This window comes from Dermochelys coriacea, chromosome 9, assembly GCF_009764565.3.
Source record: "Dermochelys coriacea isolate rDerCor1 chromosome 9, rDerCor1.pri.v4, whole genome shotgun sequence".
Classification (NCBI taxonomy): Eukaryota; Metazoa; Chordata; order Testudines; family Dermochelyidae; genus Dermochelys; species Dermochelys coriacea.
Genome location: NC_050076.1, coordinates 37,530,380 through 37,553,524, shown reverse-complemented (window position 1 = coordinate 37,553,524; position 23,145 = coordinate 37,530,380). Strand labels below are relative to the sequence as shown.

Here is a 23,145-nt window from a genome sequence, read left to right as displayed (position 1 = left end):
TGGAAAAGAAAGCAAACTTCTCTTTCCTTTCTCTCCCTAGGTTCTTGCTGAGTTCATGGCATTTTGTCAGGATTTTTTCTCCTCAACAGGTGAGTGTGATTCACTTACTGACCATGCTCTGCCATTCAATAGCATAGTTCTAGACTCCATACTTGGGCTTTAGGAAGAAGATTTACACATCCAACTTAAAAGCCTCACTCATCCCACAAAGTTTTGAAAATGGTGAAAGGTTTCTGGAATTCACGGATATACATCATTGCAAATTAGAAGGAAATTAAAAGATTGTATGCCTGGTGAAAGGGGAAATTGTGTTAACAGACTGACTGATGGAACTTAATCATATTTATTTTATTTATCAGTGACAATTGTACCTTTTTACAACAATTGGATGAGGTCACATACAACATGCTATTAAAGACATAATACAAATTCACATACTATAAAAGATTGTGGGAGAAATTAAGAGACACACCTGTCATTGTTATGATATGACACACACATTGCCAGAGCACTGAGAAAGCAGACTGGCTGGCCACAGCTGGCTGAGACAAAATGACAGATATAATTGCAAGGTGTTGTAGTTATGTTAGTCCCAGGGTTATGAAAAAGACAAGGTAGTTGAGGTAATATCTTTTACTGAACCCACTTCTGTTGTTCACATGAGTTGGTCCAATAAAGAAAATATAACCTCACCCAACTTGTCTCTTTCAAATGTAAGATTTTCATCTTGCTTAGCCAAATATTTCATTTAACACAACTTGAAGTCTGGCTAACTATCTTTTTGTACTGTTTCAGGTTAGCTGGGTTCACATTATGCTTAGCTTTTATTGTTTGTTATTTTCTATGCTAAATAAACATTGTCTTTACCAACAAGTAGGGCTGGTCAAAAATGTTTTCAACCCACAATGACAAAAACTTATGACACGAAAGGGTTTTTTTCCCCATTTTCATTAATATTTTTGTCAGTAGGGATGATTTGCTTTTATTCAAACACAAATACACAGAAAAAAAGCAAGAAACACACAACCACTGGCAAATTTAACTACATTTTTTTCTCTCATAGATGTGATTTTTTTCCTTTTGCTCCTAGATTCAAACTCCCCAATTCCTATACCAAGGCAAAAATCTATGCCAAGTAGTTTAGTAACACGGGAGGACAGTATAATGCAGAATTGCCATTTTAATTATATTATTGTCTCTGATGCAAATGTCAACCCCATTTATTAGATGAGGCTTCAGGATGTTGACACCATTTAACATTGAACCAGCTCAGAAAATACTCTGACCACAATGGCCTCAGATAAGTTTAAAAGAAAACCATTACAAATTCTAAGCCACTTTACAGAACCCACAACTTGGACTAGAACTATTCCTCGGGGGTTTAAATCTCACTCCCTATCCAAGGACTGACATGCTATCGTCATTGTTGTCTATGCCCTTTTTCAGTCACCAAAGCTGTACCAGGACAGGCTAGATAGGCCCCATCCTCTTGACCAAATCCCACACCTCATCAGTTGATAACATTCTCTCTTAATTACCTTCTCCTGAACATACAGGCAGTTCGCAATGTTCCTTTCTACAAGCAGCAAGGCTAGTCTCCTCTCTCCAGAGAGACGCTTGGGTTCATAGCATTTCAATAGAGAAGAGACAGGATGTGGTTGTAATGAATATAAAGGGGATTTTATTTTCAAATAGCTGGGCAAAGACAGTCCCTGGAAGTTCTCTCAGGCTCAAAGACTAAACACAGCCTGCTCTCCCAAGTATCACAAGAATATTGCCTTGTTCTTCTCCTGTCACTTACACCTATATAATTCTACCGACTTCAGTGGAGTTACTCCCAACCGAGTTATAGTAGTGTAGGTGAGAGGAGAATCAGGCCTAAAGTCTCCCTGAACACTGGCCTGGCTAGCAATCATAGAATGCGTTGTGACTGAATTACAAGGGTTCAAATCCAATTAGCTAAAACAAGAGAGAGATCTGTTGTGCATCTGAGAAGATGACATGTAAGGGTGATAAATTTTAACCTCAGCACTTGAGAACCTAGATGGGTCTGGTGATGCTATTGATTATCTTAGGTTACATGAAGCAACAGCATTTAAGACACTCAGAACAATTAACTATGCAATCATACCCTTCTTTTCCATTCAACTAGTTTTAATGGCAGTCTGACCCCAAGCTAGAGTCTTTCACAGAGAAGCTCACTGTCAGCACAAAATGGCATCTCTCTCTGCCCTCCTGGTCTCTGAGGTCTGCTTTTGTAACCGTCCATCCACTTCTGAAAATAGCCACTGCTCAGCTACCATATGTACAAGGAGAGAAGCTAAGGGTGAGTGATGGAACAACAATCTGAAAGGGCCACAGATGACGAAGAAATGATTCAACAGAAAAAGAAAAAAACCCTGTTGGTAGCCAGGCTTTTTCCTTAAGAAATTATGTTTATACCAAGAACTTAAAGTAAGTTGAGCAGAAAATTCCGTATCTAGAGGTTCAACCCAGTCCTACAACCTTCAGTGCAGAGTCCTAAATTCCAGGGCATTCTATACTCTCTACCCCACTGGCAGCTATTCTAATAGCTGTTTCTCTGAACACATGTGCAAGCAGAGAGGGAAACTGATCTGAAATTAAGCCCATGTTCGTGGTGGCGGATAGTGCCCCTGCACTCTGCCACAGCACATTTAAATGTCCCCATAACTTTTAGCATATCCAAGGTTATCTGCATCAGCACAACCACAAAGCAAAGCCCTGCTACCTAGGAATTTAATCCCAACACCCTCCTCTGATTCTGACCTTGCAGGGAACCAAGCTATGGACTTCGTTCTTCTTGGGATGTGAGGCACGTAAAAGGCTATCAAGTTTCAATGACTTTTCACCCAGCTGATGGTATAATATTTCAGCCTGAGGAAATCAGTGTCTGGTGGAACAAGAATGTTCTGAGCCATCCAGCAGCCTCATGAGTCATGACATGAGACTAACAGGGAAGGGTGTGCCTTTGTTCCCTTCTCCAGCTCACCCTCTGTCCTAACACAAGTTTCAAAGTTCTTCATGTTAAAGGAGATATTTTCAATTTACATCTTACAGTTACATAATTAAAAGGCACAGGTACAGATTCAGATTGAACTAAATCAAATAACAGCCCAACTCACCTTCCATCTGCAGCACACTTTAATCCGACTCCCACTTCATTAAAAAGAAAAGGAGTACTTGTGGCACCTTAGAGACTAACAAATTTATTAGAGCATAAGCTTTCGTGAGCTACAGCTCACAACAGCTCCAATTAGTAGTTCTGAGAGTTTACAATGGCTGAAATTTAATACAAAAGGAAAGTGCATTTCTAGAACTTAGAATGGACAACTGAACACTAGCTAAGAGCTTAAGATATTTTCCTTGGAATGTTTGTTATGGAGATCTTCTGTATTATTTTTATGGAAAATATGCATGACCCAGTTATCCCCTCTCACATTTGTATTATCACCAACTCAGATGAGCTGTAGCTCACGAAAGCTTATGCTCTAATAAATTTGTTAGTCTCTAAGGTGCCACAAGTACTCCTTTTCTTTTTGCGAATACAGACTAACACGGCTGCTACTCTGATCCCACTTCATTGTTTAGCTGCATTTTACAGATTGGAAACTGAGGCATAGAGAGACTAGTGACACTGGAAGTGTGGGGTAGATCAGAGAATCAAACCTGGCCCTCCAGGCTAGCACCAAAACCACTAGATTATCCTTCCTCAACTTTGGAGTTTGGTTCCTTATCCCTTACACACCCTTTTGGTCTGTCAGGACCTGGAAGTGTTAGTTTTAGGCAAACCACAAGGCTTACCTCTTGGGCAGTGCTTTTGGGGAGTGGCTGGGTTGAGAAGGAGAGTAGTCAGAGTAGGGATGTTACTCCCATAAGATAGAGAGTCATTCATACTCCACAACAGCTCCAATTAGTAGTTCTGAGAGTTTACAATGGCTGAAATTTAATACAAAAGGAAAGTGCATTTCTAGAACTTAGAATGGACAACTGAACACTAGCTAAGAGCTTAAGATATTTTCCTTGGAATGTTTGTTATGGAGATCTTCTGTATTATTTTTATGGAAAAATATGCATGACCCAGTTATCCCCTCTCACATTTGTATTATCACCAACTCAGATTGAGGGTTTAATGACAGGGGAATCAGAGAAGGGTGCTGGTCATGCAGGCATGTCTGGGTTGGTAAGAATGAAATACAAGAACTGTCAACTTGTGAATGGAGCTACCTTGGAGATACAAAGGACAAGAAGGACCAGACCATTCACTTTTAAGACTGCTGGGCCAAGGGGAGTTTTCACAACCCCCTCCCCTGCCTGGGCCTCAGGGCAGGTCGGGGGTGAGAGAGGGATGTAAAATTTTAACCTGTAAGCTTTAGTCTTACCGGTTAACCCACCTTAACGGGTAAACCCCAGGCTGGCCGGTTGACCCCAGAAGCCCCATACCGGTCAGAGCAGCCCCAGCCACCCTGGCCCCTCTCCCTTTAATCGATTAATCGTTTAAACAATATAATTTTAATAATTTAAATGGTTAACTTTTTAAACAATATTTACATCCCTAGTATGAGCAGCTCACATTAAATCAGCATGACTGCAATTTGAAACGAGGCACTGAGCATAAAGCATGCTACTGCCCAGTGCAGTGAGAAGTTTGAACTGAGGGGCAAGAGAAGCAGATTGTGTTGCCAGCATGCAAACTTTGCTTTTCCATTCTAACCAAAGGAGCCAATACACTGTATTCCTGTTGACTAACATATGCGGTCTTATTTTGAAGAGGCTGTCCTGTGCAACTGCAAACATCTACTGGTTGCATATCTCCCAAGAGGGTAAGTCTCTGACACAGGTCTACACTCATTAGGACCTGTCGGAGGAGCCATGGAGAGAAACAGAGGTGCTGAAGCCAAGGACTCAGTCTTGGGTTAGACTGGGCTCATCTTTCCAAAAAGTGGAGGCCCTGGGCTTCGCACTAAAAGGTGTCCACTGCCAGAGGGCAGGGAGTGAAGGCCAGAGGCAGAAGACATCCTTTGGAACCATGATAGTACAGCAGTTAACTAATGGCAGGAACAGTTAAATTCTTGACAGGGGTAGAAGCTGCGCAGGTGTGGTAAAAGAAGAGTTATTGTACTCACATGTTCAATAAGAGTTCAATTCTACTCTCATAAACATCAATGGAAAGGCTCCCATTGACTTCCGTGACAGCTGGATTGGGGCCTAAATGAATTGTGGTAAATACTGTATGTTTTACAAGTGAAGTGTTGTTGCCCTAATGTTTCTATTTTCATTGTTCAAAAACAAAAGCATTATAATTTTCACTGTAATCTGCCAGAATATTTTGCTAGCCAAAACACAAGCCTAAAAATACTCTTTTAAAAGATTCCCATCATATTATATTAGTTACCCACGTTTGGTGGCAGTGGAATATACCAACCGTCACCAGACAACAAGATAGCAGTTAGCTTTGTATATTTTTCTTTAAATTGATGGCTTCATCATTTTAGTGCTTTGTTTCACGTTCTTATCTTTTACTGTATATCCGATTCTTTATATCCTATCCTGTGGACCTTTTAAACACATCATACAACAAGGCTGCCAAAGAGCAGGGTGCCGGAGCCTTCCCAAAGGCGAGCGGGTTCCCCACCCTGGGTAGGTGGAAGGACCCAGGCTCCCCACAGCTGCTCGTATGGCTCTCCCTGACCCGGCTCCGGTTCGGGCCTCGGTGCCGCAGCACAGCCACGATATGAGCCACACTGGCAGCTGTGAGAAGCTGTGGCAGACCCTCTACCTGCCCTGGGCCGGGGCGGGGGTGGGAAGGGAGGGAGAAAGGGGCACCCAAAGCAGCCTCTGACCATGTCCCCACCCCTCGCCCCCTCCCCCCCACCAGGGTAGGTGGAAGGTCCTGGCCGGAGCTGGGTCAGGGAGAGCGTGCGTGCAGCTGTGTGGAGCTGTTGTGAAGTCCCGGACTCTCCACCTCGACCTGCCTTGGGTCAGGTGGGAAGATGGACCTGGGGCTGCTCTCAGTCCCCTCATACTGTAGGCAGGTGGAGGGTCTGCATACATGGCTCCCACAACTGCCAAGGCTCCTGTCCCCGGCCAGGCTCCATGCTGGCTTGGTCAGGTGGGCAGGCCCTACCCCAGCGAAAAGTGGATGAGCCAGGCTCACCCATTTTCAAAAAGTGGGAGGGCCATGGTCTCCTGCCCTCCTGGCACCACTGCATCGTGCATGACATTCTTAAGTTTGACAGTCTGACATTCTCACATGTCTGCACATAGCCCAGCTATTTTTCATGCATCCAACTGCCCCAATTTCCTTGCACATCCCCACAGTCCCATGATCTCCCAGCAACCCTCCCCCTGGCTTTCCCCATCCACCCACTACATCCTCTGTGGGCTGCACCACTGCCCCAGAAACCCTCCGAGCTCTCCCCATCCTAACAATCTGTCTTCCAGACTCTCCCCACTACAAAATATCCTTCTACCTTCTGGTGGCTCTCGACTCCTTGCAATACCCCCAGTCCTCAGGCTCCCCTGATCTTTCCTTCTAAAGTGTGCAGAAAATAGGTTCCTACCTCCCCCATACCTATTCCCAATGCTCAAGCTGATCTTGAAGGAGAATCCATTAATTTTTTCACTTTCCAGAAATATCACTCATGAAGTGCACAAAACATGGCAGCTGGATTTTCACTCAAACCTATGTGGGCCTTATTTCAAAATATGACCCAAACTACTGGTGCAGCCACAGTTCTACACCTGATAAATCAATTGTTCCTTTTCTCCAGTCCTAAGAAGTAGATTATCCTGGATCCAGATTTCCCTTATCTTATCAGACTTTTTGTTTGACAGGAATGATTTCCCAATCCTGAAAAGGTGAACTGGTTAATTTTTTGTGTCTGCACAGTCTCAGCTGGGAGCATAATACAATAAATAATAATATCTGAAACAGTTTAGGGAGTTAAATGTACTCTTTTTAAAAAGCCTTTCCCTTGATGAGAAATAATAGTTGGGCAGAAAAGAGTGACCTTCATGGCATGAATTGAAGTTATGCTACATACCATGCTTATAGAGCATTTTTGAAGAGCATAGATCAGGGAGACTCTGGAATCAGCTTTCCTTGTTGGTCAGGCAAAGCCCAAGTTTGTTGACTTTCAATGTCAAGTACAAGCTTTACTTACACTAAGGGAAATGACGGAGTCAGATGACCTCAGGTGGCCATCAGAAAGGTGGAATACATTGTGGGGATTGGTGGGAAGAGAGAGAAGGTAAATAAAAAGAACACAATGCATTATGTTTTAAAAATATCATGATTTGGGGGGTGGGGGAGAGGACCGATTTATTCTTTTAAAACACTTGGAGGTAGCAATACTGAACATTGTTGATGTAAAAATTGGATTTCTTTAAATGCACATTTTTCCTGTGTCTAAAAACAGCTCAGATTATTAAAACTGGAATTTTGAACATCTGAATTACCGTTTTTTCCCATTTCTCTCAGTGTGGAGACTGAAAATAAGGGTATGGCTACACTTAAATGCTACAGCGGCACAGCTGCACCACTACACTACGGTGTAGATATTAGCTACACCAGCAGGAGGGGTTCTTCTCTTGGCGTACCTAATCCACCTCCCCAAGAGGCAGTAGTTAGGTCAAAGGAAGAATTCTTCCATTGATCTAGAGCTCTCGATACTGGGGGTTAGGTTAGCTTAATTACACCACTCAGAACTGTGGATTTTTCACACCCTGGAGTGATGTAGCTACACCAATTTGATTTTCCAGTATAGACCAGGCATAAGCTACTCAATTTCACTTTTGTTCAGTATCTGGTTCACTTTCAGGGCCTTATATGCTAATTAGTACCTATGCTGAATGTTTGCACTGTGGAGACTGTTAATGAATAATTGTTTAAAAGACCTGTTTCCACTGGATTGTTTTTTTTACTTTAAGTGCCATGTAAACATTTCTGTTTGTCTTAGGTTTTCACAATATTTATCTGGTCAAATTTGAACTGAGTGTCTTAGGCCCTGACTACACAACAACATTTAGCCTCAATGAATCTATCCATGGGCACAGAACATCTTAGAAAACTGAGGCCTTAGGTTTGGCCTACACACAAACCTGCTCTGGTTTAATTAAACCAGTTTAAACCCCCATGTGGACCCACTTATTTCAATGTAGCTTAAACTGGTTCCTAATCGACTTAAGGTCAACTATAATAAGCCTAATTTAAACCAAAGTAAGTGTGTCCATATAGCCTTTTGCACCAGTGGAACCAAGTCAGTTTAAAATGAGCCCTAAAGTGAAACCAATGGAACTCTGCCTGTAGAGCAGCCCTTAGAAGGAAAGTGGTAGATGTTGCAAGCCTGTAACATGCAAAAGCATATGTAGCCACAAAACCGAAAGGCAAAGAAAGCCAGTACCACTGCCTGTCTGCTTGAAAGCACATGCCCTAATCCTAACCCTCTGCTTTTTCCACCAAATGCATCCGATGAAGTGAGCTGTAGCTCACGAAAGCTTATGCTCTAATAAATTTGTTAGTCTCTAAGTTAAATTTGTTAGTCTCTAAGGTGCCACAAGTACTCCTTTTCTTTTTGCGAATACAGACTAACACGGCTGCTACTCTGAAACCTAGAAATATGATGTTCTCCACCATGTTAGAAGTCACCCTCTGCGGGGATTGTGCTGCAGGGGTGGGTGAAGCGATTTAAGCTCTGATCACGGGGTAGAGTACAAGAGGGGAAGCGGACATGTCACCCACCTACAGGCCAGGGGCCCAAAAGGGGTCATTTGCCCAGGGCCCATTTGTGATGGCCCCCAGAGTGGCGTTGCGAGCCGGTGCGCAAGGTGGCCATGCCACTGGGGACCATGTTTCGGGAGCGGCGCCGGGACCCAGGGGGCCAAACCCTGGCAGCGCAGCCAGCCTACAGGCCCTGCTGGAAGTGCCCAGCTCGGGGCCCAGCACTGCCCCCTGGAGTTCGCGCCCCAGGCCCCCTCTGAGGGGGGGCGGGGGAGGGGGGGCAGCCTCTCTTTCAGATTTTGCCGCCAGCCCAGCCTGAGGAGCGTCAGGAGGCTCCCAGGGCCGCGTGGCCGAACCCTGCCGGCGGGGCGGGGGCTCTCCCCAGCCAGGCTGAGCGGGAGAAGGTGCCCGGGCCAGCGCGACAGGGAGCCCGCCGGAGCGGCCCCAGCCCGGCTGGCCGGGGGGAAGTTCCCGGCACCCAGTGCCCGCCGCGGCCGGGGCTCGCTGCCTGGCGGCTCCTCGGGCCCCTCAAACCGCCCTGGAGCCCGCGCCCCCGACTCACCATGGCCCCTGCTCCGGGCGGCTCGCCCCGGCGCCCCCCACTCAGTGCCCGCCGCCCATGCTGCCTTCCCACAATGCCCGACACCGAAAGCGACGCCGCCCCGCCTTCACCTGCGCCAGGCAGCCCTGGGAAGGGGCCGGCTACCTGGCGCCGGAACAGCCCGTCGGCGGGCCCCGCCCCAGCGCCAGGCGGAGCGGCGAGCCCCGCCGGCCGGCCGGCCGCCTCCCCGTGCGCTGAGGCGGGGCCGGGCGCTCCCGGGGCGCTGGCACGATCGCTGCTCTCCCGGGAGGCACGCGGGGCCCGTCTGCCAGCCGGGAGCCGGTATGAGAGGGACGAGCCCGGGCAGGGTGGGGACACCTCGGGGGGAGGAGAAGGGCGAAGAGACCAAGTGGCATCGAGCTGTGAAAGTGGCATTTTTCCCCCTTCGGGGCCCGGGGGACACCAACCAGCCTGCAGGCTCCAGGGCTTTCCCACTTGCACGGCGAGGCCCCAACATGCAGCATAGACATAGGCGAGACAAGCTTTGCCCTGGGACTGTACATAAGCGCCCGAGGGAAATTCACATACAGGTTAAGCAGTTACATTTACGACATACCCAAGCAGTGGCAGACAGGCGGCCTAGACTGAAACTGTCATTGGCATATTCTGCGCGCCTGGATTTTCCCCGCCCGCAGCAGGCGCAACAGGACAGATTAATAAGGGGGGCGGGGGAGAGGCAAGATTCCAGCCTCTCGTTCCCATCTCTACCCCTCACCTATCTCTTGGAGAAGACTCCAGCTCCGCAAAGACACACGAGTGGTGCTGTTGGCTTCAGGGGGTCTACTCCGGCTTAAAGTCAAGCACAGTCAAGCATCCTGCATTTAGGATGGAAGAATCCAATGCACCGCTACAGACTAGGGACCGAATGGCTCGGCAGCAGTTCTGCGGAAAAGGACCTAGGGGTGACAGTGGACGAGAAGCTGGATATGAGTCAGCAGTGTGCCCTTGTTGCCAAGAAGGCCAATGGCATTTTGGGATGTATAAGTAGGGGCATAGCGAGCAGATCGAGGGACGTGATCGTTCCCCTCTATTCGACACTGGTGAGGCCTCATCTGGAGTACTGTGTCCAGTTTTGGGCCCCACACTACAAGAAGGATGTGGATAAATTGGAAAGAGTACAGCGAAGGGCAACAAAAATGATTGGGGGTCTAGAGCACATGACTTATGAGGAGAGGCTGAGGGAGCTGGGATTGTTTAGTCTGCAGAAGAGAAGAATGAGGGGGGATTTGATAGCTGCTTTCAACTACCTGAAAGGGGGTTTCAAAGAGGATGGCTCTAGACTGTTCTCAATGGTAGCAGATGACAGAACGAGGAGTAATGGTCTCAAGTTGCAATGGGGGAGGTTTAGATTGGATATTAGGAAAAACTTTTTCACTAAGAGGGTGGTGAAACACTGGAATGCGTTACCTAGGGAGGTGGTAGAATCTCCTTCCTTAGAGGTTTTTAAGGTCAGGCTTGACAAAGCCCTGGCTAGGATGATTTAACTGGGACTTGGTCCTGCTTTGAGCAGGGGGTTGGACTAGATGACCTTCTGGGGTCCCTTCCAACCCTGATATTCTATGATTCTATGACAGGCTGAAGAACGTTCCTGAATCAGGACCTAGAAGCTGTTTGAGTGAGAGAGACAAGGTTGGGAAAGCCACCAAAATTACAACCCCCTGCCCGCCTGTTGTTTTAGTTGGTTTGGATCTTTCATTTCCATTTAGATAGTTAACCAGAGGTGGGCAGAAGGTATCTCCATTTAGTGTCGAATGAGAAGGATGGTGAAGCCTGCCTTATTCTACTACTAAGAAAAGGAGGACTTGGGGCACCTTAGAGACTAACGCCTTTATTTGGGCATAAGCTTTCGTGAGCGACAGCTCACTTCATCGGATGCAGCCGATCGAACGCAGCTGATGAAGTGAGCTGTAGCTCACGAAAGCTTATGCTCAAATAAAGGCGTTAGTCTCTAAGGTGCCCCAAGTCCTCCTTTTCTTTTTGTGAATACAGACGAACAGGGCTGCTACTCTGAAACCTTACTCTAGGACTGTAACCTCAACATGAAGATTGAGTGCTGATTTGCAACTTGAACCTGCGGACATTTAGGCCAGAGGTGAGAGTGCTAGCAGCAGGGCAATACTGATTTAGCATTAAACTCATTCTGCAATCTCTATGTTGAGGATTTATCAAGCTACACGGAAGCTTGGTGAACTTCCAGCATATTGAGTAACCTCAGGCAGGATCCCCTGTAGTTCCATTGAGAACATAATGGCTCAAATGGAGCTTTTACGGTCTCAGTGGAAAGATCATAGTGACTAACTGAAGTGATCCCAAGTTCAAAAGACCTGATAAAAATGCAGTGACAGTAGGTCATGTATTGACTCAATGAGAGATGTTTGAAAAAGAAAACAAAATTTGGCCTTAAAGTGGTAATGCCAAGTTAAAACCGCAAACAAACAACTTTCTCTACATCTGTACTAAGAGCAGGTTAATTATTAAAAGTTAAAGATTTTAAATCCAATTTACCGTTTGCTTGCTTGCTCTTGGAACTCTGTGGCACCTAGTTTTGATTGCTGGTTCTCAGGCATTTGTACAAAGGTGCAATGTTGGGAAATATGTAAATCCAAACAAAAAATTCCAGATAAACTATTTTCAGTATCTTTTATAGAAAAAAAATCATGACTATTTCTATACCTATAAGTCTTTGTTTTTTCAAAACACAAGCAACCTAAATTTGAGGCCTGGATGGTGGCTCTTTAAAATTGCTAAAGGTCTGAATCAAAGCCCCAGAATCTAGGCTTAAGGCTTCTCATTCAATTGCCATGGGTGTCATTAGGGAGATTTTATGTCTTGCATGTGCTGAAATACCTAATCATAGTAGCATGAGACTGGGACTAGAAAGCCTAACTTCTGTATTTATTGATTTTGGGTGGAGTTTTAAGGTAGCCCTGATACACCAATCATTTATTCCATGTGTCATCAAAAAGATGGGCCCCATCCCACAAACTGCAGCCTTCCCATGCTTTGGGGATTCATATTCAGTGTCTGGCTCAGGCCCATTATACAGAGAGATTTTAAGGCTTGAGTGTCCAAATCTGAGGTCTTGTTCAGCCCCCAACTAATTGCATATGAATTATAATTGAGAATAACAGATAATATGGAGGAGTGTAGAAAGTTACCTATTGATGTCACATGTCAGCCACAGCTCACACTTAATAAATTCCTTTCCTCGGTCTTCGAAAAGGCAAAGGCATTAGTTATTCTTAATTATGCTTAGTAACGGGCAAATTGTCTCCAATAAAAGCATGTAATTCCCACTAAACTCCCTCGGCAGTTCCATAGGTGTAGCCAGGGCTGTCCTTAGGATTTATGGGGACCTATACAGTATTATTAAACTGGTGCCCCTATATTCCACTGAAGGCAGTCCCCAGCTGGCACCGCTGACCCCAGTGTGTCGAGGGGGCACAGCCACCACCCTCATCCACAGATCCCCAGAACTCCTCTCATTGCTGACACACACTGAGCTTTGTAGGCAGGAGATGCTGCGGTGGTGGCTAAAGGCAGGCTTTGCGCTGAAGATGGGGACTACATCTTCCCGGAGTCCATAGCCCTCCTGCACCCCCTAGCCACTCCTGGCTCTCCATGACCATTTTGAAGGAAGTACCAAGCAGTAATAACAACAACAATAATACAAGTGTAAGTGTGTGTGTGTGTGTGTGTGTGAGACTGTGTGACAGAGTGTGTGTTGGGGAGTGTGTGTGTGTGAGACAATCTGTTTTGGCAAAAAGAAAAGGAGTACTTGTGGCACCTTAGAGACTAACAAATTTATTTGAGCATAAGCTTTCGTGAGCTACAGCTCACTTCATCAGCTTCACTTCACTTCAACACTTACAAAAGCTTATGCTCAAATAAATTTGTTAGTCTCTAAGGTGCCACAAGTACTCCTTTTTTTTTTTTTTTTTTTTTTTGCAAATACAGACTAATACGGCTGCTACTCTGAAATCTGTTTTGGAGGACTGTGACTGGTGAGAGGCAGAGTGTATGTGGGTGTGAGAGCCAGTCTGTGTGTGAGAGGGTGTGTATGTGTTAGGGAAGTGATCACACTATCACTTTAAGTGTCCCCATCCTTTCTCCATTCATCCTGGCTTTTCCCCGCCCCGGCTGACTCATGTCAAAGTTTTGCTCCTCCTGTCCTGGCCCCGACCCAGCCCCTGCCAGGGACCGAGTAACACAGGCATTCCAAGGAGAGACTCCATTCTGGGTGGCAATGGACCAGGCCACCAGACCACCAGTGACCAGCTGTGCTGCTCTGGGCTCCCTCTAGCTGAGGAATGAGCGAGGGATGGGGCAGGGTTGGGGTCTCCAGCCCAGCATCAGGGAGGGGTAGGAGAGGAGAGTTGCCATACACAGCCTTGTATGCCTAAGGACAGCCCTGGGTATAGCTGAGGAAACAGTTTGTCCCAGGATACGTGCAGCTTGCCTTTGATATCCATTTGTAGCTGAAGTAGTTCCTGTTTACAAGAGCTGCTCATGAAAAAGAAAACATCTTACAAAAGTAGTTTTAGAAATTTTTTTCCACTTTTAAATTTGAAAAATCAACTATCATTTGTTTAAAAAACTATTTGAAATCCCCTTTTTGAAAATTTCAAGAATGAAATTTGCTTTGAAAAAAATGAGTAGCTCTGCAGTTGGACAAACAGGAAAATAATTTTGTTAAAATTTAATAGAAAATATTCCAAGTTTTGAAATTTAAAAAAATTCAGAAAAAAATATGACCACCCCTACCCTTCTTTATTTTAATGTAGGTTTGAATGAGTCAAAGAAAACACTATTGCAAATAAAGAGCTCTACAGCTCTCTAGTAAAGGTAAACCTAATCATCAGAAATCAGTCTTCCTGTTTCTTTAATGGATTGAGTATTAAAAACTGAACATGCTAAGCTATGGTCACAAAAAACATACTCTTTCATGTACTCGCATCCAATCTATGTTAGTGTTTTAGTCTGCTGTCCATCACCATAGTATCTATTTTTGTGTGACAATCAATTTTTTTTTTTTTTAAAACAAAGACTAAATTAGTTTAGGCATAGGAGCTGAGGTACATTGGTATACAGCATTTGAATTCATGCAAATATTGTATAAGAAAAAGAAAGGGAGCAGGGAGAAAAGGAAAACACAACCAATAGGTACGTATCACATATTCAGTGCCTGGCATCAGCTTTCCTAATTATTTATTCTTAAGGGCTGATCTAGCAGGTTTATGGAGGTAATAATTTGGCAACAGAGGTTCAGAGGTATTTGCAGATACAGTAACCATGCCAAGATATGTACCCATTTAAGTCAATGATATTAAAAATCAAACAAGTGTTAACCTCTAGCTAACAGCTAACTAGAAGCTGGAGATAAATATTTACTTGTGGGAGTGCATAATCTTGCAATAAATCATCTAACTGAATGTCACCTACAAGCTTCCTAAACAAACTACTGATGGTTATCACCATTACACAGAGGGGAAAAAAAAACTGTAATTTTACCTTTGCACATGTCAACAGTCACATTCACAATGGAAGTCACTGTCTTGCTTGGCACTGCAACAATTTCAGGGGGAGTTGTGCATACACAATTGATGGTATAAGAGAGCCTCTGGTGTCCAGGGCTGGGACTCTAATGAGTTTGATAATGCTACCAGGATTGCATGGTTTATTACCAACAACCTAGGTGCTGTCATAAGGCACTGATTTTGTTATGGTGGAAGGTCAGAAGATCTGGACACATGGGGTCCCATTCCTTACAAGCTTCATACAGGGGTCTATTCACTTTAGGAGGTTTCATATGGATTCAGAGCTCATGGCATAATCATGGCCATTGTGAGCAAAGATATATATATTTGGTAATTAGCTGGGAAACTATATTTTTGTACATTTCCAACATAATGGATGAATCCATGCCAGGTAACAGCTGAAAGGAAATAAAGAGCAGCTGTTATGTAGAAAGATAGCAGGAAATAAGTGAACAAAATAGAACATTCTTGTTTCCTTTTGAGAAGCAGCAAGCCCTGGCCCTGGCGAGCAAAGGCCCTGGATAAATCTACTTCAACCAAAACAAATATGGCGGAACATTTGCCTATTATATTAATTCTAGCCAAAGGTAGCTATAGGCTGACTTCAAACCATCTAGATTCAGATTCTCTCAAAGGTACACAACTATGGAATAGTTTGGATAAATAGCTCATAGTAGATTAAGGAGTTCAGGCTGATGAATCACACCCCACCTGCTTTTGTATGAGGCCTGTGCAGGAGGTTTTTTTTGGGGGGAGGGGGGAAGATGAGAGGGAGAGTCTACTTTATACTAAACCTCATTTTAAAAAAAATGGATCTAAATTCAACAGAAGGAGCTACTTACTAATTACATTTTGTTCCTATATTGATCACTTTTTCCTCTTAATTACAAGGGTGACCAGATGTCCCAATTTTATAGGGACAGTCCCAATATTCGGGGCTTTGTCTTTTATAGGCACCTATTCACCCTCCCATCCCATCCTGATTTTTCACATTTGCTATTTGGTACCCTAGTTATGAGACAGGTATCTCTACTTCTGCATACCAATTTCTCCCTGTATTTTGCTTGCTCACTTTTAAATCATTTGCAGGCAAGATTTGATTTCTTCACAGATCAAAGCCAGAAGACTGTGTTCTATAAATCACATAGCATCATACCCTGGCCATGATAATGTAGGTTTTGGTACAAGTACTGCCATGGATGGGATGTGCATGAAGTAGCCCTAACATCATAGAAAAAATGTGATCAAATTTGCAGTAATTATAATCTATACTGAGCTTAATGATATTTTAGGTACTTCCAAGTATGTAGAATAGTTCTCTACAGCTAGAGAAAGGAATAAAATGCTAAGAGCAGAAGAGTATTGATGGGGCATTCAGGAAAGTTTCAGACTGAGCTCCATTTTCCTCAGTCAAAATGTGTTATTGGAGCCCTCTTGTGTTCACTTTGACTAATAACCACAATATCCATCCATTGCCTTCCCACTTCAAAATCTAGAGCAATCTTCCCCATAGCTCCATTATGGCAGGCTTTCTGCTTGCTCAAACTGAACCCTTGCTCTCCTTTTCACAGTCCCTTCTCCCTGGTGTAGTCCCTACCTCCCCTTCACACACACTTTTCCTCACTGATCTCTTTCATTCCTTTGTCGTGTCCTGTGCTTGCTAACTGGTGGTAATGGGAGAATAATGGATGTGAATTATGCTCTTTGCAACCCATGAGGCATTCAACACAAGGTAAGCAAAATCAGTTGTGTTTGTTTAGAGGATTACAATATTTTATTATGTATAGGCTACATCTACATTGTATGATTTGCAGTCTGGGTAGACATACCCTCGCTAGCTTTAATCTAGCTAGCATGGCAAAAAAACAGCGACACAATGATGTGGGCTTCAGTGTGTAATAGCAACATGACTACATACTCAAAAGGGCCCAGGCAGGCTTCTATTGACCACACAGAACTTCCGTTATGCTGCCACCTTTTCACAGCCAATTTTAGCAGGCTAGCTAGATCAAAGCTAGCAGCTGCAATTACACTTTTAACTGCAGTGTAAGCATAGGCACATCTTTACCCTCCAGTACCCTTCACAAAGTAAGTTTGGAGATTGGAATGAACATGCTAGAGCCATCTTGCCTCACTTTACTAGATCAGGTCTAGAATACATTTTAAATTTATTTTTCCCTAAGCAACAAATAGAATCTTAACAGATAATTTCCATGCTACTGGTGGAGACTAACTGGTAGTTTCCAAACCCACTAATATATAACAACTTGGGCAGGAGGTAGTTTAGATAGGCAATGGTGAGTACCCACATTAGGGTTTAATGCCATATATAAGATATAAATGCACCTTCACAGAATAGTAGTTTCATTGGTAAGTGAGGGGTTGAGGCTGCCTTTCCAGTTGGGTGGGCAGTACAGTGGCCATATGTACTCCCTGCCAATAGCAGGTAGCAAGATTGCAAGGAGTGGGGGTCATAGCCTAACTAACTAAAGGTTTAAGGTCAGTGAAGTTGCAGGCAGATGCCTTTGCAGTATTGTTTTCCATCATGGGATGACAGAGAACAGCTGAATAGCAAAGGGTGAAGAAAGCTGCAGGGCTGCTGGACCTGCCCCTGCTAATGAAATAATGTTTTTGCAGTTGTGGGCAAAACCAGCAAGTGACTTCTTGAAAGGCATGTACCCTTCTATCCTAGCTACCCCACCCATCCTTAGTTCAACCAGCCACAGGAACAGCTCCAAGATCTCTGCCCTGGGGAAACAGCTTAGTTAAGCTGCAGGAGCATGTGCTCCTGAGCCAGTGATGGATGCCTCAGACCATGGCATCATAGAGGACACACAAAAATGCAATCGAAAGGACACAATTGGAAAAGAACTGGCAGAAAGGAGTGGTCAGAAAAGCAAGATTGTTACTCAGCAGAACTGCAGCTGTGTGAGGTGACTTGGCAGATGGGTACCGCACTCCTATCCCTCACACTGAACGCTGGACCAGAAAGAGGCTGGGCACCCTTGCTTTACACTATTACCCATCAGCTGTGTGTTCTTGGGGAACCAGGGCGCAATGTCCAGCCTGTCTGACTCACAAAAGACCTTCCCAGCAGCCCCCCCACCACAGCTTCTGCTTGAACCAAAGCCACTCAGAAGACAGACTTACAAAAAGCAATGAAAAGGCAGTGGAAAACACACCTAAACCTCCTGAACAAGGGTGACAGGATTAAGGGAACTCCCCTAGCCTCATTTGCATTGAAGATAGGACAGAGAGCCATCCCCATTAGCATAAGAATGGAGAACAGAGATTCCAAGGCAAGAACGCACTGAGCCCTAGGACCTGAAAAGCAGGGAAGCACTGCAAGATTGGGGTGGGGGGAAAAAATCTCTGCTCCTGATGTTAATGAACCCCCACCTACACACACCCAGCTCAGTAGTTATCAGACCAATTCTAGTAATAAATCCTTTATTGGTATCCAAAATACTGAATGCATCTGATGAAGTGAGCTGTAGCTCAAGAAAGCTTATGCTCAAATAAATTTGTTAGTCTCTAAGGTGCCACAAGTACTCCTTTTCTTTTTGCGAATACAGACTAACACAGCTGCTACTCTGAAACCTGTCAAAATACTGAAGCTGCCTAATTGCATTTTGAGCTCCCTTGAAAGACCACCACCCGTAGTCAAGAATGATCACTTCCTATTGTCTAACCTGAACAAAACAACTTTGGTATACTCCCTTGAGCCCTCAGTTTACCCATAAACAAATCTAGTGTTCTCCTTTGAACCATTGTTCTTTCTCTACAAAAACCCCTACCCATGAGCAAGTAGGTGTTCTGATGCCTGGATCCAACATCTTCTCCTGACTGATTGTGTGGGTGGCTCTGCCTGTCTCCAGCACTCCAGACCCTCAGCTACCACCATCACCTGGGACCCCTGATCGATTCAAGTTTCACAGACTGGTGAGAACCCAATGCGCTCTCAGCATAGCCTTCTGACCCTGACTTGTGTGATCAGTTACAGTTTTCAGAGTAGCAGCCGAATGCATCCGATGAAGTGAGCAGTAGCTCACGAAAGCTTATGCTCAAATAAATTTGTTAGGCTCTAAGGTGCCTCAGTTACAGTTTTGTAAACCTGACTTTTATAATCAAATTTAAGTTATATTTAATCTAACTGGTTTGTTTGGCTCCCCTTGTATGGTTATTACCCGTCAATAAATAACTTCCATGGTGAAGCTGGTTGCTTCTCTCTCCCCCACTTGTGTTTTTTGGCTTCCCCATTTGCTCTGCAGCAATGCTCCTCATACCTAAGCTAAAAGATCCCTGTGGCACCCAAAAATCCTGTGGTGTTTGCTCATCAAGTGGGTTTCTACCAGACCAATTGTAACGTGAAAGCAGGGAAAGGGACATGCTGAACCTGGGACATATGAAGGCAGCTGCTTGGAAGTGCTGTTCGACCCAGCCTTCTCAGGCATACTCTATTCTGGTGTGGTGCCCATGACATATGGGGGTGACAGCTTGACTCAGCCTACTGAGTCAAGGAGCACATAAAGGGTCAGCTTGGGAGTACTGATTAACCCAGTCCTCTCAGATGCTCTCCGGTATGTGGGTGGGTTGGGGTGCGTGCACACGCATCTGATTCTGGGGCTAGAAGAACCCAGCCCTAGAGAACCTAGGTCCTGCAGAATAGCTCCATTCAGAGGGAACGTAGAGCAGGAAGAAGTAGAGCTTTGTATGAGAAGTGACACAAGCAGTACATTGACAGAATTACAGAACCTCCCCCCACCCTGGAGAGTAACCCTAATAAATGAGCTACCCTGAAGTACAGGAAAATCCAGTAACACCACCATACCCACATTCAAGAGTTTCCTTTAATGCTGCATGCACAGGGTCCTAGCAGTAGAACATTTTTATCTTAAAGCCGGATTTTCCTAGGTTTTAGGACGCTAAGGTAATGTCCTTCTCTACAGCAAGGGCCATGTTGCTATAGGTGCTATGTATTCTTATTAAAGTAGGTGCCATGGGATCTTCTGTATGTCAATGAAAATGTAGTAGTAAAGTCAAAACACACTTTTTATCCACTTCCATGTCCTTTCCCTCACTTTGAGAGCAGACATCAGCTTACTACACTCTGTGATGGCTTAAGAGCTAATGCTAGTGACAAATTTATTCGAGAGGGCTATTATAAGGCACTTCAGAGGAAGGATGGAATGAATGTGCATAAGAGACTGAGGAAATTTTACAATCAATGTGATTTTTGTTTTTTGCATTGGGTACATACAGATGCAGTGAAACTGCTTTCTTTTCCAGAAAGCATTAGACAGTCCTTGAGTACTGGCCAGTTTGAAAACAAAAACTGACTGACAGTACTTAATGAGAAAGTTGTAACAGCTAGTTACAGGGAACACATGCTATCTGTTCAGTGAATGATGCAATGGGTTAAATTGTCCATTTACAAACCATACAATCTCACTGAAATAAATACAATCACATGGAGTGTAAATCAGTCTGGCTCGGCTTTTCTGTGTGAATTGAAATGTAATAAAAGCTGGTTAAAAAAAATGTAGGGGTGGAGAAACTACTCGACTACACGCATGGAAGACTAAAAAATTCAGACAGAGCACAGCTTCTGCTTAGTACAGTGCCTTTAGAGAGAAAGGCAGATTTTAGAGTCACTTAGGGTTAGGGTACATCTGCCCTGTAATAAAACACCTGCAGCTGGCCTGCATCAGCTGACTGGGGCTCAGGCTGCAGCACTATAAAACTGCACTGTAGATGTTTGGGCTCAGACAGGAGTCCAGGCTCCAGGACCCAGTGAGGGGGGAGGGTTCCGGAGCCCAGGCTCCGGCCTAAGCCCGAACATCTACAGCCCCTACAGCACAAGCCCTGCAAGTCTGAGTCAGCTACCACAGGTGTTTTACTGCAGTATAGCTATATCCTCAAGGACTTCATTTAAATGAGGTGTGTGGTGCAGGGGATAGGGCACTGGCCATGGATTTAAGAGATCTAGGTTCCATTCCTAGCTCTATCTTTTCCTTAAACAAAGGTTCAATACACAATATACATGAAAAAGGCAAAAAGGACTACAGTTGGCGGTTATATTCTCTAGTCTAGGACATTTCAGAGGGGGAAAAAGTGGCTTCAATTTCATCTCTTAGCTGCTGCGAACTAGGATCCTGATCCAGTGATGTGCTTGGAGGAGCACAAATCAATGGAGGTATTCAAAACAAGAATATTCACGGCAACAAAGGATGTTTCCTAAAAATAATATCACCTTATTGTTCAATGTTCTCCATAAAAAGTGAGATTTAGGGTCAGATTGTCAGAGGGGTTTCAACTCCACCTTTTTTCTCTGGGATTGTGTTGATACTTATGTACACACTTTTCAAGCAGATACTTACAGATGAACTCTAAAGAAAACATGGAGTTTGCACATACAGTGGCCCTTGTGGGGGTCAGCCCATGCCATACCACTTGGGCTTCTCCCTGCCACTCAGCTGAACTTCTAGTATATATGCAGTTATAAAGCCACCTTCAGTACAGGTCCTATGAAGGACTTACTGTGATTGATTGCTGCAGCCGATATCCCCCTAACATCTAGGGAGAAAGCCTCAGAGGATAGACTTAATAAAAGAGCAGGTATCTCATCATTGTTTTCAGGGCAGCGCTGCTATAGTCATTTGAATAAGTTGGCAGTGATTTGCTGTAGAGTTCAGATACATGAAAAATTACTTCTCATGATTAACTAAGCCAGTCTTTATCTAGGATTTTTTTAAATTTTGTAAATAAATTTTTTTGAAGAACTCTTTTCTAAAGTTGGTTGGTGGTGGATATGACAGAACATAACCCATTTAGTGCACAAGGGGAAAGTGGCTGTAATTTAGAATCCTGTTTGAGGCGAACGTTGGTATTCCAAGTATGCATTTCTTTTAAGGCTATGCCTGATGGGCTATTTCACACACCAAAGTACTAAACGTTTTGCAATAAATATATGGTGAGGTTGGAACCTGAAAGCCTAGCACTGAAATGCCACATCAAGGTACTTTAAAAAGTATGATCACATTTACAAACAAGACACACAGACTCACCTTATAACATGGCGAGCAGAGGTTACCTTACATCTCATTAAATAAGCTCACAATAGCTAAAATTTAATTTACAGGAAGGCTGAGGTGGGAGCTGACCTTATGTTGTCAAGCAATTTTTTTCCCCAATTGAACTGAAAAAGAGCAAAGACATGTTTGCATACAGCCCAGAGCTGCTGCAGGAGCTATCAATATTGTTCTCACAGGGGGTGGGCAGAGAGTAATAGAAATCATAAGCTAAACTGGTCATTTTATTTAATAGTCTTGTTGATGAAACATTAGAGGTACTGTATTGCATGGTTAACAAGATTCTTCTCAGAACCAACAGGAAGAACGATACAGCATAAAATAAAAATGTAGGGTCCTCAGGCTTAGTCTGATTGCATCTTATGCACTGAATACCAACAGAGTAGAGAGCTCAGCTACATTTCACATAGAAAAGAACCCTCACGCCTTTAACACTACCCATTCTGGTAAATGCTTCTGTGTACAAAACTGTCAGGAGAGAATTCTCAACCTGGGGGTCATTAACAAGCGTCAGGGGATTGTGACCCATATTGCTAAAAGGAAGGGTAAACCTGCTATGGAAGAGATTGACCACTGTTCTATGCATTTCAAATCAAGGGGGCTTAAAATCTGACATTGTAAGTGGTGTCAAAACTAACAGATTTCAAATTATTTTAAAGGATAATGGAAGTGCAATGCTTTCTCCTCCCCCATATACTTGATACAAGAGGGATGCACATGATTTGAGCCTTCCCTCCAATGTTTGGAAAGGCTCTTTTCTTGACAGTAAGCTAATCAATAAGCAAGATCTCCCAGCATGGTAAAATGGGGGAGGAGCAACTCCATTAGGGGCAAGGAGAAGGTGTTCTTCTGGCTTAACTGGACAATAGAAGTGAGTGGGTAGGGACAGAGAAATCTGTGTTCTCAAAACACTCCACTCTGCAGTGCAGCTGCTAATCAGCAGCTGCTCAGTGGTGCTACAGGCTCCATCCTGCCAACGTGTGCTAGTCTCTGGTTACGGGGCTCCTTTACAAATCATCTGATTCTAACTGTGGGTCTAAAGGATGCCTTCCAGCCAAAAGCCTGGATCCTGCTTTAATCCACCCGTTCACAAGCACAAGAACACTGTGTGTAGTTTATTTACCAATATTTCCTGCAACAATGAAGACCAATTGAAGATGGGTCATCAGAATAAAC

At 44.3% G+C, this 23,145-nt stretch overlaps 1 protein-coding gene across 3 annotated transcripts in view; it reads right to left on the bottom strand.

The window, feature by feature from the left end:
- Positions 1-9,537, bottom strand: part of AP1S3 (adaptor related protein complex 1 subunit sigma 3) — a 58,197-nt gene extending 48,660 nt beyond the window's left edge. The window contains exon 1 of one of the 3 annotated variants that reach the window (XM_038417234.2): positions 9,303-9,537. In XM_038417234.2, coding sequence (XP_038273162.1) covers positions 9,303-9,305 — 3 coding nt within the window. In that variant the 5' untranslated portion in view covers positions 9,306-9,537. The remainder of the gene's footprint in view (positions 1-9,302) is intronic. The other 2 variants (XM_043492458.1, XM_038417235.2) reach the window with 2 other exon arrangements.
- Between the last annotated feature and the right edge of the window lie 13,608 nt (positions 9,538-23,145).